At 40.1% G+C, this 14,564-nt stretch overlaps 1 protein-coding gene across 1 annotated transcript in view; it reads right to left on the bottom strand.

Moving 5' to 3' along the window:
• The window catches only part of LOC109560364 (cytosolic beta-glucosidase), a 134,794-nt gene that overhangs the window by 71,893 nt on the left and 48,337 nt on the right, over positions 1 to 14,564 (bottom strand). The window contains 1 exon segment of the mRNA XM_019962517.2: positions 9,340 to 9,567. Coding sequence (XP_019818076.2) covers positions 9,340 to 9,567 — 228 coding nt within the window.

The raw sequence follows: 14,564 nt of genomic DNA, 5'->3' as shown, positions 1-14,564 counted from the left end.
TTTCGGTAATTGTTCTGAGAGTTTAATGAGTTGATAAATTGAACATGCTTAGAACAGTTCTTGGCACAGTTAACTATGATTCTAATAATGATTATTATTGTTGTTGTTGTCTTGAGTGACATCTAAACTGATTCTTAAAAGGTGGATACAAATGACCAACATAAGGCAAGGAGGAGAGATCCAGGAAGAGAAAAAAGGGAAACAAATGTGCAAAAGGCCAAAAGAAGAATGGAAATCAACAAAGACCTCCCAAATATGAACAGTCTGCTTATTCCAAGTTTGCAACAAGGAGCCAGCCATTATCACTAGCATTTGGCAGATACTCAAAGGCTATCAGGGAGGCAGGAAAGTTTCACAATAAAAACAATGAGAGGAGGATCCAGGTGCCTTTTGACTGAAAGCTGTTGGCACAGGGAGGCTGGAGGTGGGCTAACTGGAACCAGGGCATCTTGGGTAATTGGGTTGGGAAGCAAATTTGCCTTTTTCTGATTGGTCCTAAGTTCAAAGAGGACAGAGGAGCAAAAACAAAGAAGGGGCAGTTGTTGACCATATTCTGACTTTTCTGGGTCAACTGATATAGAAATTGTGGTTTGGCTGCCTGGACTTTTTATGAGGGTCAGAGTTTTACCATCATATATGGCATGGCCATTATTTGTAAATTAATTCTCTTAGAACAATATGGCTTTTTCTGGTAACTGAAAGCTCACAATAAGGAGAATGTATAGCTCAGCAGAAGGGGAATAAGAATAGTGAGAGATAAGCAGAAGCCAAATTATGCCAGGTCATGGGTTATCTGTCTGTCTATAAGAATGGGTAATTTTTAACAACAGCTCACTTATTTTGCAAGCACGAACATCATGTGGGTCATGCATAGCAACTCCATACTTGGAAGCCCCTTTTGCATGCCATTACTCACTGGGTAGACATAATAAGTTACACCACCCAGATGTCCAAGTTGTAATCCACAGATCATGTGAATATGTTACTTTACTTCTTATGTTACTTCAAAGGGACTTTGCAGATATCATTCTGATTAAGGATCCTGAGTTGGGAAGATGTTTCTAGATTGTTCAGGTGGACCCACTCTGCCATGTGAGTCCTTGGAAGTAAAAGAGGATGGCAGAAGAGTGGGTCAAAAAGATGCAACAACAGAAAAAAGAGGCACAAGAGGTGGCAGCATGAGAGAGATTCAACCACCTATTGCTGGTTTTGAAGATGGAAGAAGGGAGCCAGCAGCTGAGGAATGCAGGTGGCCTATAGAGGCTGAAAACGGTCCTCAGCTCAGTCATCAAAGAAAAGGAGACTCCAGTCCTACAGCCACAAGAAACTGAATTCTGCTAACAACCTGAATGAACCAAGAAACAGAGTCTCCCTTAGATCTTTGTAAAAGACATGCAGCCTGTAAGCACAGAGGTATTTATTCTGGAGAGACCTGTGTCAGACTTCTAACCCACATAATTCTAAGGTAGTAAATTTGTGTGATTTTAAGCAAGTAAGCTTGTAATAATTTGTTGTAGCAGCCATGGAATACTAACACTCACCAAAGTATATAAAGCTTTCCTCTCTCTGTAAAAGATCATTCCACCATTCAATCTCTGGGCCTCTGTAAGCCCATATTTCCTCCTTTGTAAAAGGGAATATCCAAAGATCTGTATGATGGAATCATCTTGATATTGGACTGTGTTAAGGTTTTCATAGTCAATGCCTTCCACTGGCTTTGAATATAAAAATAATATCAGTTTTTGTGTTTTGTATTCATACTATACATAGATGATGTCACACATTTTGTTTAATCCCTGCACTAAGTCCAAGAGGTAGGCATTTTTAGTTTCAATAAATATATGAAAAAATGGAGATTCAGAAAGTGAGTTCCAGATTTCAAGTGACAATGTTTACAGATAGCAAAGCCAACATTTAAAGCCAGTCTGTCTCACTATAAAGACTGAGCTGTTCCCACTGTGACATTCCCCTTCTTACACTAACGTTTCCGAACCAAAATCAGAGTGATACTGTTTTCCTAGCCTTAATAATCACCTACTTTGGATCTGACTCATAATATCATGGGTTTTCTTATTTCTGGAGGAATCAATGATTTATAAGCATCATTTAATATGATGCAATCATTAATGATGGCAATCAATGTAACTCAAACAACATGATGATGTGCAATTGAATTGAAGATTTAAAAAATTTAAGTAAAACTTTTTCTAACTCATCAACATGGCAGAGCAACAAAGCATTGCATACTTAATATTTATCATCCCAGAACTTTACTTCTGGATTATTCAGTTTATTCAGTACTCCAGTGAAACCTTTCCATGATGAAATGGAGTGAAGCATTGAAGACCAGAGCTCCAGAGTCGAACAATTAAGACAAGGGATCATGGACAAATTACATGACTGCCTCTCTACACCCACATCTCCTCATCTCTAAAAGAGGAATAGTAATAGCGTCACCGCAGGAGTATTTAAGCATTGAGAACAAATAGTCAGAGAGTTCTCTAGCTTTACCAAACTCATACAATTCAGGGTAACTCATTCTATCCATAAATACATATTTTTGGTTTTTTTTTTTTTTTTTTAATTTCTTGGTTGCATGGCATGTAGGCTTTAGTTCCCAAACCAGGGATTGAACCCTCTGCATTGAAAGCAGAAGTCTTAACCACTGGACTGCCCGGGAAGTCCGCATAAATATGTATTTTTAAATGATCATCAGTTACCAACCTAGGGAGCCTGAAACCCCAAGAAGTCAAATGGACCCTGTTCTACATCTTGATATTTAGGGCAGGGTTATTGTAAGTATTAAAACTTTCATAGCCTTCTTTCACAGTTACTACCATCACCTTTGCTTTAATTAAACCCATTCCTTCTTATTTGATCTTTGAAAATATGAAGCATGTTTAAGTCAAAGTCTTTTGGAAATAGGGAAAAGAAGCCCAATCAGATTAACTCAAATGTAAAGGTGGCATTAGAGGCAGGAGGCTGACTGGTAGGGAATGCAGTGAGCATTATTTGAAATGACAGAGAGATATCAGATACCAAATGACAGGAAATAATCACAACTGGAACTTAAAGCTGGGAGCTGAGAAAATCTTAACCTCTCAAAATAGACTGATGTCTCCTACCTTAACTTCCCTCAACACATCTACTCCATTCCTCTCCTGCTCAAAAAACCAGTTTCCTTTGTGTAGCCAATTTGTTACGGTCTCAAAATGGGCATCCTATCTGCCAAGACTACTTCACAGCCTTAGGGCCAACCACCCACCAAATCAGGCTTCAACTCCTCAATTCCAAACATCCCTGAGACAGGGAGGCAGTTGAACAGGATTATCTTTTCTAATGAAGTTACAAAATTTATATGTCACAGGGAAATAAGTTTTCCTCCATCCAGTCAGCTGTGGCCAAGAGCGGAACAGGGTTATATAGAACAAAGAAATGGGAAAATTCCCTTAAAAGAGCATGCGGCTGAAACTTTCGAAGATAACGTCTCAGTTCATAAAATAACTATCCTGAAATTCTTCTAGTCAAACTGTAAATGTCTTAATGAAGGATGAACTTTGACCTAGTGCCTACCTGTGTCAGACATATAATTCTCTAGGTTCACTCCTCCTTAGACCCAACCACCAATTTCTGTTGGCATAGTCTCTGTGTTAGTTTCCTATTGCTGCTGTAACAAATTACTACAAACTTGGTGGCTTAAACCAACACTGAGTTATTATCTTACAGTTCTAGGCATCAGATGTCCAATATGGTTCTCACTGGGCTAAAATCAGGATGTCAGCAGAGCTTCATTCCTTCTGGGAGTTCGCAAAGAGAATCCATTTCCTTGCCTTTTCCAGCTTCTAGAGGCTCATGACCTCTTCCTCCATCATCAGAGCCAGCACTGAAACTCCTTGTTTCCTGTCTGACCTCTGCCTCAGTTCTTATACCTTCTCTCTCTGACTATGATCCTCTTACTTACTTTTTTAAGGATCTGTGTGATGACACCTATCCAGATAAACCAGGATAATCTCCCCATCTAAAGATCCTTAACTTAAGCACATCTATAAAGTCCCTTTTATCATGTAAGATAATATATTCAGTTTCTAAGAATGAAGACATGGACATCTTTGAGGGGGCATCATTCAGTCTACCATGCTGCCCAGTATAGAGTAGGAGATTAATAAATACTCCTTTAGTTTACTTAACTACCATCCCTCTAAGTGTGCTAATATTTTAAATCTTAAAGTGTGAAAGAAATTCTACATAACCATTCCTTTTCCTTTTCCCTTTCTATTTCCAATAATTGGGTCTTCAGCTAATCACTTGAAACTTACATTTGTGGCAGATATGAAAATGCACTTGAACAGTTGAGAAATACAGAAATATGTGATTTCAGTTGCCAGCTCAATCTCTTCTTGTTAAGCCTCAAAAACTTGACATTTGAAAGAGAAAAGCCATGTAATAATTCCACTTTATAAAATATTCTTCCAATTTGGGAACACGGGATTTTATTTACACATTTCCAAATGTCCTCTCATTAAGCTTTAAAATAGGAAGTCAAATACAAAAACTCGAGTTTCTTGGAAAAGACAGTGACAAGGATTCCCTAATTCTTCACATGCTCTTTGAGAAAATGTTTAAACAGAAAAAACAAATGATGGCCTTTCTGAGTTAAAACAGTTCCAACTGCTTCAACAGATCACTGCACAAGAATGAGCAACCACTTATTGAAATTCTGCCTACTGGAAGCACCTCCAGTGCCCTCTTGCTCATGGAAAAGTCTGTAATATTAATCAGCTTTGGCTTTACAAAAGCTAGTGCCAAACATAAAAAGCTCAGTGCTGAGACAATGTGATCCCCAAGTGAGAACTGCACCAGTGAATCCCTCACATTGTCTGGGTGGCCCCAGTGACTCCAGCCCCCTTCCACCACCATTCTCTACCTTCTCTGCTGCTCTGTTCTTGGACATCTAATCTACAGTGAGCTCCATGAACCTCTGTGTATCTGGAGTTGGTGTTAAGTAACTAGACCTGTTAAGGTATTGCCACAGGTCCATAATCCTTTATCTGAAAATCTTGGCAGCCATGTTTTCAGAATTTGAGGATTTTTAGAAAAGAAACACAGTAAATATTGTATATTAAGTTTAACACCCCCAATAGGGATAGGTCAGTATCCCTTAATATTTCTGCAGTAAAACAGATAAATATTCTAAGCAAAATAAACTGAGATAATGTTAAAACTTTGCCATCAACTCAGGTCAGATTTTGCTGCCTACTTTGTTTTAGAATTAAACTTAGTAAAAAATGATTCAATATTCAGAACATTTTGGATTTTAGAATTTCAGATAAAGAATTATGGATCTACATTAAGGTGGTGGGTTTTTTGTTGTTGTTGTTTACCACCCAAATGGAAACTTAGTAAAAACTCCAAACTCCTAGAATCATAGGCTAGAGCAGTGACATGAGTTTTAGTAATGTAGTGCCTCCACCTCATGTTACTATCAGGGAAATTGTAGCACAAAGCATGTGTGTGTGTGTGTGTGTGTGTGTGTGTGTGTTAGTCGTTCAGTCATATCCGACTGTTTGTGACCCCATGGACTGTAGCCTTCCACGTTGCTCTGCCCATGGGATTCTCCAAGCAAGAATACTAGAGTGGGTTGCCATGCCAAACCCAGGGATTGAACCCAGGTCTCCTGCATTGCAGGTAGATTCTTTACCATCTCAGCCACCAGGGAAGCCCAGCACAAAGCATACAAGTGGTTTCATGTTGTAAATGTCTCTGGAACCTTATGTTTTTGACATGAGACAGAACTAGGTTGAACTCAGCTCTAACTAAAATTGTTGTCTTGGCAAATTTATGCCCAGTCTTACACCTCAGATTACCATGATTCCCTCTGTTTAGGGAAAGCCCTCCTCACTCACAGGGCTGTTAGGAGCATTGACTCAGCAAAAGCAGGTGCAGTGCTTGGCACAGGGAGCTGCACACACTATATACTCAAGAAAAGTCAACCACTACAATGGCAACCCACTCCAGTACTTTTCCCTGTAGAATTCCAAAGACAGAGGAGCCTGGTGGGCTACAGTCCATGGGATCACAAAGAGTCAGACACGACTGTGCAACTAACTAACTACCCTTAGAGTGACCTTTATTGATCTAATTCAGTTAAGTGTTTCCTGAATTCCTCCCTGCAGGGCACTGTACTAGGTCACAGGAGTAAACAAGGCAGACCTATCTGCCCATTACCCTGTAAACAATTTCAGGGATTCTCTCATATTTCTGTTAAGAGTATGGAGCACTGTCCCTGACACAAAGTAGACACTTGATGTATGTTTGCTGGGTTGAATTAAACACAAAGTGTTCACAATCAAACAGGGGATTTAATAATGCCAAGAGTGAAGAATGTAAGAAATATTTTAAGAGTTTTTCAAACCACTATGAGAATTTAAAGAAAAAAAATATTTTTTGTCCTGAAATGGGGACTCTAGAGAAGAGAACACATTTGTGCTAGACCTTGCACTGTGTGCTGTCCTTAGTCCTTTAGTCGTGTCCGACTCTTTGCAACCCCATGGACTGTAGCCCACCAGGCTCCTCTGTCCATGCGGATTCTCCAGGCAAGAATATAGGAGTGGGTTGCCATGCTCTCCTCCAGGGATCTTCCCAATCCAGGGATCGAACCCGGGTCTCCCGCACTGCAGGCAGATTCTTTATCATCTGAACCACCAGTGCTAGACCTGAAAAGTATACAAAACATTTCACAGGTGTAATTGGGAACTTTTTTTAAAAAGCCATTCCAGGCAGGAGGAAAAACTTAAAAGTTTTTCTTCAAAAGTGGAAAATTACATAGCATGTTTAATAAGTAGTGGGTTATGTGCTTAGGGCATTGTGTGGAGGAATTGCATAGACCACATGCATGGGGGGATTTCAGCCCGGAATGCCTCAGAGGTGAGTCAAGACTAAGTCAAGTAAAACCTGAAATGATATATGAAGGAGTTTAGATGACTAAAAAAATTTTATGTTGCTTTGTTTTAGCAGGAGATGATGCAAGCCAGCATGTCTTGGGCCAAGCTTTCGGAAAATTGCTGTGGTGGCATTTTGCACGAAGGATTAAAGGACAAAGAAAGAGAGTGAGAGTAGGTATATCCATCAAGGGCATATCCAAAAGCCCTTGATGAGGATGAAAAACATCTAAACCAGGGCAGGGAGAGAGAAGATGACTGGAGCGGGCAAGGGGAAGAAGTTAAAGAGGCATAAGAAGAATGGATCAGATTTGGCAACTAGTTAGATGTAAGAAGAAAAGAAAAGAGAAAACTCAGAGATTACTCGTAGCTTTTAATCCTTGAAGGTTATGAGGGTGCCAAAGAAAAGAGAGGGTACAGATGATGGATTAAGACGGTGGAAAATTATAAGTTAATTTTTAAACTGAGCCACAAATTACCTCCTGTTCAAAGTCAAAAAATAAAACTGGCCGCTGATGCCAAGAAAGGAAACCTTTAACCAAGAGCAGTTAAAAACAGGGCCTAATGTCTTTAGAATCAAGTCATGGGCCTGCTAAACTTGTATTTTTCTTATCTGGGGGAAGCCATGGTGTGGTGCATCCATAGATGGTGCTTCCATTTCACAGTGCAGAGGTTTCCCCCACCTCTACACTGAAAGCAAGCGCACAAGTCCACCGAGGAGCTGTTATCACAGGTTGTTCTCACTACATCTGTTGTTGTTGTTTTGTACAGGAAAGCAGATAACTTAATCAAGGAGAACCTCTCCGTTTCAATGCTGTCTTTTTGAAGTGCAGGTGTGGTGAGGCAACCTCGCAGTTGTAAGATGCTGAGAGAACACGCCTCCCAAATCCTGCACATTAAGCACCCCCTTGCCTCACCCTGTCCCAGCCCTAAAAGTCATGGGAAATCTTATCCAGAACAAAGGAGCAATAAAGGTTCTTTATGAAGAAGTCATTACATTGTCATGCAGGGGTTACAAAACTTTTTCTATAAAGGACCATGAGGTAAACATTTCAGGCTTTGCAGGCTGTACAGTCTTTGCCCCAACTATTCAATGCTACCATAGTAGTGGGAAAGCAACCTCCAACTACACATAATGAAAGGGTACCGTTGTACTACAAATAAAACTTTATTTATACAAATAGGGATCAGGGCAAGTTTAGGTCTCAGGTCATAGTTTGCCAACTCACATTGTGTGGAAGGAGTTAGCCAAACCTTAGGCTTAAATTCCAGATCCACCCAAAAACACAAATTTACAAAATATCTGGGTTTGAACATGCACCTCTGTAAAATGTGATACTTATACCTTCCTCGTTGATTTGTGAGGTTTAGAGAAAATATATGCAAAATGCTTCGTAAATAATAGGCTTTCAAATAGGGCAATGCTGCTAAGTCACTTCAGTCGTGTCCGACTCTGTGCAACCCCATAGACGGCAGCCTACCAGGCTCTGCCATCCCTGGGATTCTCCAGGCAAGAACACTGGAGTGGGTTGCCATTTCCTTCTCCAATGCATGAAAGTGAAAAGTGAAAGGGAAGTCGCTCAGTCATGTCTGACTCTTCTCGACCCCATGGACTGAAGCCTACCAGACTCCTCCGTCCATGGGATTTTCCAGGCAAGAGTACTGGAGTGGGTTGCCATTACCTTCTCCAAAATAGGGCAACAGTCTTTTTCATTACAAGGCATTAAGAAGAATAATAACTAACACTTATTGAATGCTTTCACGCTATACCAGCTACTGTGTAAAGCACTTTAAAAGACTGTTTCATTTACTCTTCCAACAACACTTGGAAGTAGGAGCTATTACAGTATCCCTTTCTCCTCATGGGGAAACTGAGGCACCAAGCGAGGTCCACGAGATGCTCACAAAGATAGTAAGTGAAATCTCTGGCACTTAATCCAAAGAGAACAGATTCCAGGGCCTTTGGGGCCAACCTCTGTGCTAGCTAATTAACTCCACTAATTCAGCTCCAGTTGAAATGCTCGGAATCTTCTCAAGTTCTACAGGGCTTTTCATGACTTATCATAGCATAACACAACTGAAAATAGATTATGCACAACCTTTGGAAATTCACCTTCAGGTCAATACTCAAGTAACATTTTACATAAATAAAACACTTATTCCAACCCACTTCCTGTCCATCTATTTCCACCCCTCCCAACAAAGATCTCCAGTCGAGGGAAACCAGAATAATACTGGAAAAGTTAATGGAAACCCATTTCAAAAAATTTATCCCATAATCACTCTAAAAACTTGCAATCTCAAAGCTATACTGCAGAATAGCATCCTGGATTAATTATGCCAGACTGCAGCAATAACCTTGAATTAAAGCTGCAACCTTCTATTTTTAAGAAACACTTGCCTTTCTGGTTGATGAAACCTGTCGTCCCATCAGGTAACAGACGTGACCAGGAAAGAGAGAAGCGGTAATGAGTCAATCCAAGCTGTTTGATACATTTCAAATCTTCCTCCCACAGAGTGTAGCTGCCACAAGCTACATCACCAGTCTGGTTCTTGAAAACTCTCTCTCCTCCCTGATGGGTGAATGTGTCCCAGACACAAGGGCCTTTTCCATCTGCATCCCAGCCTCCTGAGAAAAACGAAGAAAATGAAACCGTTACACTCTTGACATCAAGAGGCATATGTGGAATGTAAATATTTGTCACCAAAAGAACATCCCTCATTAACTCAATGTACCATATTGATAACTTTAAAATATGTCTTTAAAATAACATGCATGAGTGGGTTATGTGTTCAGCTGTCCTTGATCCCTGAAGCTGACTGGTGGCAAGTGAAAAATTATTGCATAATGCCGCAGCATAGCAGGCTTTCACGGTTCATTATCTGAAGATCTCCCAGCTGGTAGACAGAGGCAGGGCTCAGCTTATGAGCGTCTGAGTTGAAAGCATCTCCTTCTTGTGAACATTTCTCCTGGCCCTGACAGACACACCTTGTCCTCACTGTGCATAAAGCGGTCTCTGGACTCTATCTTTGACCCTTGACACCTGAACTCCATCTTCCTGTCATCTAACCATGGAGCCTGAGAAGGTCCAGTCAGCGACTGTGGGAAGGGTGTTAGTTCCTGCCATTTTTGAGATGATAAAAGTATCCTACATTCATTTATTCACTCCTCCCTTAATTCAACACATGCTCTGTATCAGGCTCCAAGCTAAGCTTAGTGGATACCAGGGTGAACTCTGCTGCAATTCTTGTCCTTGTCAATTACATGAAGTTATAAAACAGCCAACCTAATGGTTCCTGCAAGAAAGCCAGGGAGAGGTGTTTATCCAGGTGTGGGCAAGAGTCAGAAAATTCTTAGAGAAGACACTCCTAGACTGAATTCTAGAGGAGATGTTGACTCACCAAAGTGAACTGCTAGGAGGTAGGGGTGAGTGAAAATAGAAAAAAAGAGGAGCTAGGATCAGAATAAGCCCAGAGGTAAGAGAGAATATCACACATTAGAGGGACAGAAAGCAACGATTACATTAGATTTGAAATATCTGTTCACACAGAAATTTTTTCTAAAATGGTAGTTAGAATCCATTTTATGGTACAAACGATTAATTTTTTAAAATCTCATGACTCTTTAATTCCACTTCTAAGGGCATACCCTGAAAGTGTGCTCATATATTTTCACAAAAAGATTATATGAGATTATTGAGGCAGAGTTTTCTGTCACAGCAAAATCCTGGAAACAACCTATATCCTACCAACAGAACAGATAATTAACTTTAGGTATATTCATAGAGAGGAAACACAAATAAGTTGTTACAGTGAACGAATCAGAGCATAGATAACCCTTCTACTCTCCTCTGACTGTTTGTGTCCCCCCAAATTCAGAGGTGGAAATCCTAACACCCAGTGTGAGGATATGGGGAGGAGCTTAAGTCAGGAGAATGGAGCATTCATGAATGAGATTACTGCTTCTTTTTTTTTTTTTTCCTTCATCCTGACGGCGGGGAGGGCCTAAGTCCTGCACAAGAGGATATGCCCTTCCCCACCAGTAATGGAGGAACCAAGTTGGTTCGGGCTCCCGGGACGCAGGGCACCTGCAGTCCCACTCTTCCAGGGAAGACTCAGTCTGAAGTCCCCGGCGGCAAGAAGAGAAGGGTGCTCGCGGCCGCCGCCATCTTCCCCAACGGAACTTCCAAAAAGCGAGATTACTGCTTCTAAAAAGAGACCCCACAGCACTCCCTACCTCCTCTGCTCATGAGGATACAAGAAGCCTGTAATGAGGAAGAGGGTCCTCACCTGGCCGTGCTGGCACCCTAACCCCAACTTACAGCACTGAGAACCGTGAGGGATAAATGTGTGTTGCTTACAAATCCCCTGGTTTACGGTCTTTTGTTAGAGCAGTCCAAATGGGCTAAGACACCCTCAAAACTATAATGTTAAACTAAAGAAAAAAATCAAGATTTGAAATACATATACAGGAATGAATACATGGAGCACAGGAGATTTTTATGGCAGTGAAACTACTAAAATTATGCGTGCCTTTTCCTCTGGGCAGTGGGTCTGTTCCCCTAACCCCATGTTGTTCAAGGGTGGACTCTATTCTGTATGATACTATAATAGTGGGTACATGACATTATACATTTGTCAAAATCCACACACTGTGAACTTCATTGAATAATAATGTGTCAATATTCACCCACCATTTGTAACTAACGACCCACACTAATGCTAGGTAGGGAAAATTGGGGGAATGGGATACATGACAATTCTGTACTTTGTGCTCAATTTTTCTATAACTCTAAAATTGCTCTAAAATATAAAGGTTATTAATTTTTAAAAAATTATATACAGTACTGTATCATTTTATACAAAATATATAAAACTAAAGATGGATTTTCTGAACATATACATATGAGGTAAACACATAACACTATGCCTGGAGATGATCAGGTCAAGCTGGTGGCTGCCTTTGGGTAGAAAAGGCAGGGAAATGGAAACAAGCAGGAGCCTGAGGGCCCTTTGTATCTCTTATGTTTCACCCCTTAAGCTGGCTAACAGGTATCTAAGAGGCTGATGATTACATTATCCACAACCATCTTTATATACCTAAAATAGTTCAAAATGACTTTCACGCAAGAAAGGAAGTCACAGCTAGAGTAAATAGACTAAAACAATTATAGGAAGTTTTTTAGGCCTACATTTAGCATTAACTTTCTCATATTTTGTGCACAATTCTGATAGGATTAGACATAGTCTCCAGACCAACAAAAAGACAACATGCGCTATAATTAACAGGAGAGAACCATGGGGACACAGGAAGATGGCTAAAAGAAGGAGCTCTGACAATAGCAAAAATGACAGTTGATATAAAGGCAGGGTACTAAAGATCTATACAAAGAAATTATGAATATTACAGATTATTATACTTTGGGGCCATATCATATAGAGGCAAAAAGCTTTATACATCCCAATGGCTCTCAAGTTATGTCTATATATGGGGTTAAGAGGGAAAAAGAAAAAGAATACTGATATTCAATCTTAGAATGAAATAGGTATGAGTACTAAAATATAACTTCAGTCAAGCATGGTATTCATAGTTTGAATAACTGATTTACAATAAATGAAGGAGCTTAATCTCAGACAGTTTAGGCAGTTGTCTGCTGGTAAATATTAACAACTGGTTGTATATTAAAAAATGTATGTACCATTATGTATACATATTTATTACAAATTATATTCGTATAGAGGTATATTGGGATAAAGGACACATAATACACAATTTCCAAATAACAATATGCAATGCTCTTTACTGTATATTCCTTATAGCCCATTGATTCTCATAGAATACTTGTTTAGATTTTTGACAAACTCTTATATGGGGAGCCAATCTACAATATACAACCTGACAAATGTGAGTAGTTCTCATGTGACTGTTGACTGGTATCTTTGCTTAAATTAATGGGTACAATGAAAGGAAAACAATAATATATCAGAATTTCACTTGTTCATCAGTGACATGAGCAATTTTCTTGCTAAATTGGTAATAGTTTTCAAACACTGGAAGAATATTCCCTTGATTTTTTTTGTCCTACTCACAATGTAACAGTTACAGGTATACTACACATACATTTACTCTGCATTATTTATATTTTACCTATCATTTTCTTGAGTCCAAGCAACCAACAAAACAATAAATCAAATGCTGACTTGTAGCACTTGCCAATTTCTGTGGTGTAAATACTTGCTGCTAAGTCACTTCAGTCGTGTCTGACTCTGTGTGACCCCATAGACGGCAGCCCACCAGGCTCCCCTGTCCCTGGGATTCTCCAGGCAAGAACACTGGAGTGGGTTGCCATTTCCTTCTCCAATGCATGAAAGTGAAAAGTGAAAGTGAAGTCACTCAGTCGTGTCTGACTCTTAGCGACCCCATGGACTGCAGCCCACCAGGCTCCTCCAACCATGGGATTTTCCAGGCAAGAGTACTGGAGTGGGGTGCCATTGCCTTCTCTGGTGTAAATACTTACACATGACCAATTTCAGGCACCCCACAGGATAGCACTGAAGGCAGAGTTGCAAGGTGAACAATGGCACATCATTAGACAGTATTTCTTCTGTACATGTACAAGAGCCTCAAGGGCATAGCTAATAATAAAATGTGTTAAAATAATTAGGAGATAAGGATTTGAATATTTATTATCTTTGTTTTTAATATAAATTATTTATTTATGTTTATGTAATTGAATCTTTAATACTGGCTATATATTTAAGAATCAGCTCATAAGGGATTTTCCTGGTCATCCAGTGGTTAAGAATGGGACATGGCAAGGGACATGGGTTCAATCCTTGGTCAGGGAAATAAGATTCCACATGCTGCAAGGCAACTAAACCTGAGCACTGCAACTGCTTAGCCTGTGTATTCTAGAGGCTCAGAGCCACTGGAGAGAAGCCCATGCACTGCAATAAAGAACCCATACACTGCAACAAAAGATCCTACATGCCACAACAAAAATCCTATGTGCTGCAACTAAGACCTCATGCAGCCAAATAAATACACATTAAAAAAGAATCAGTTTGTAAAATTAATGAAAATTTAACAGTAGGCACTGGTGAGCCAGTACAAGCTGGCCTCACATATCACCAATAAGTGACTTACCTAAGACAACACTTTTCGTTAAGTGGTAGAACCAAGATATGGGGACTTCTCTGGTGGCTCAGTGATAAAGAATCCACCTGCAATGCAGGAGCTGCAAGAATTGCAGGTTTGATCCCTAGGTTGGGAAGATCCCCTGGAGGAGGGCATGGCAACCCACTCTAGTATTCTTGCCTGGAGAATCCCACAGACAGAGGAGCCTGGCAGGCTACAGTCCATCGGGTCACAAAGAGTTGGATGTGACTGAAGCAACTTAGCATGCACAGAACCAAGATGTGTTTCAGAGCTGTCTGATACTGAAGTTCAAGTCCTTCCACTGGACCACACTGCTGTTAGTAATAAAGCCTGACTGATGAGTCAACTGACACCCATGCTACTCAATGTAAGAAGCATTAGAAATGAATAACTTGACATGCATTTTGGAACACAGTCCTCCTTAAGTGCTTACAATAAATTTTGCAATTTTAAGAGGTCAATGTCAG

This window comes from Bos indicus, chromosome 6 (assembly GCF_029378745.1).
Source record: "Bos indicus isolate NIAB-ARS_2022 breed Sahiwal x Tharparkar chromosome 6, NIAB-ARS_B.indTharparkar_mat_pri_1.0, whole genome shotgun sequence".
Classification (NCBI taxonomy): domain Eukaryota; kingdom Metazoa; phylum Chordata; class Mammalia; order Artiodactyla; family Bovidae; genus Bos; species Bos indicus.
This window is presented reverse-complemented; position numbering and strand designations above follow the sequence as displayed.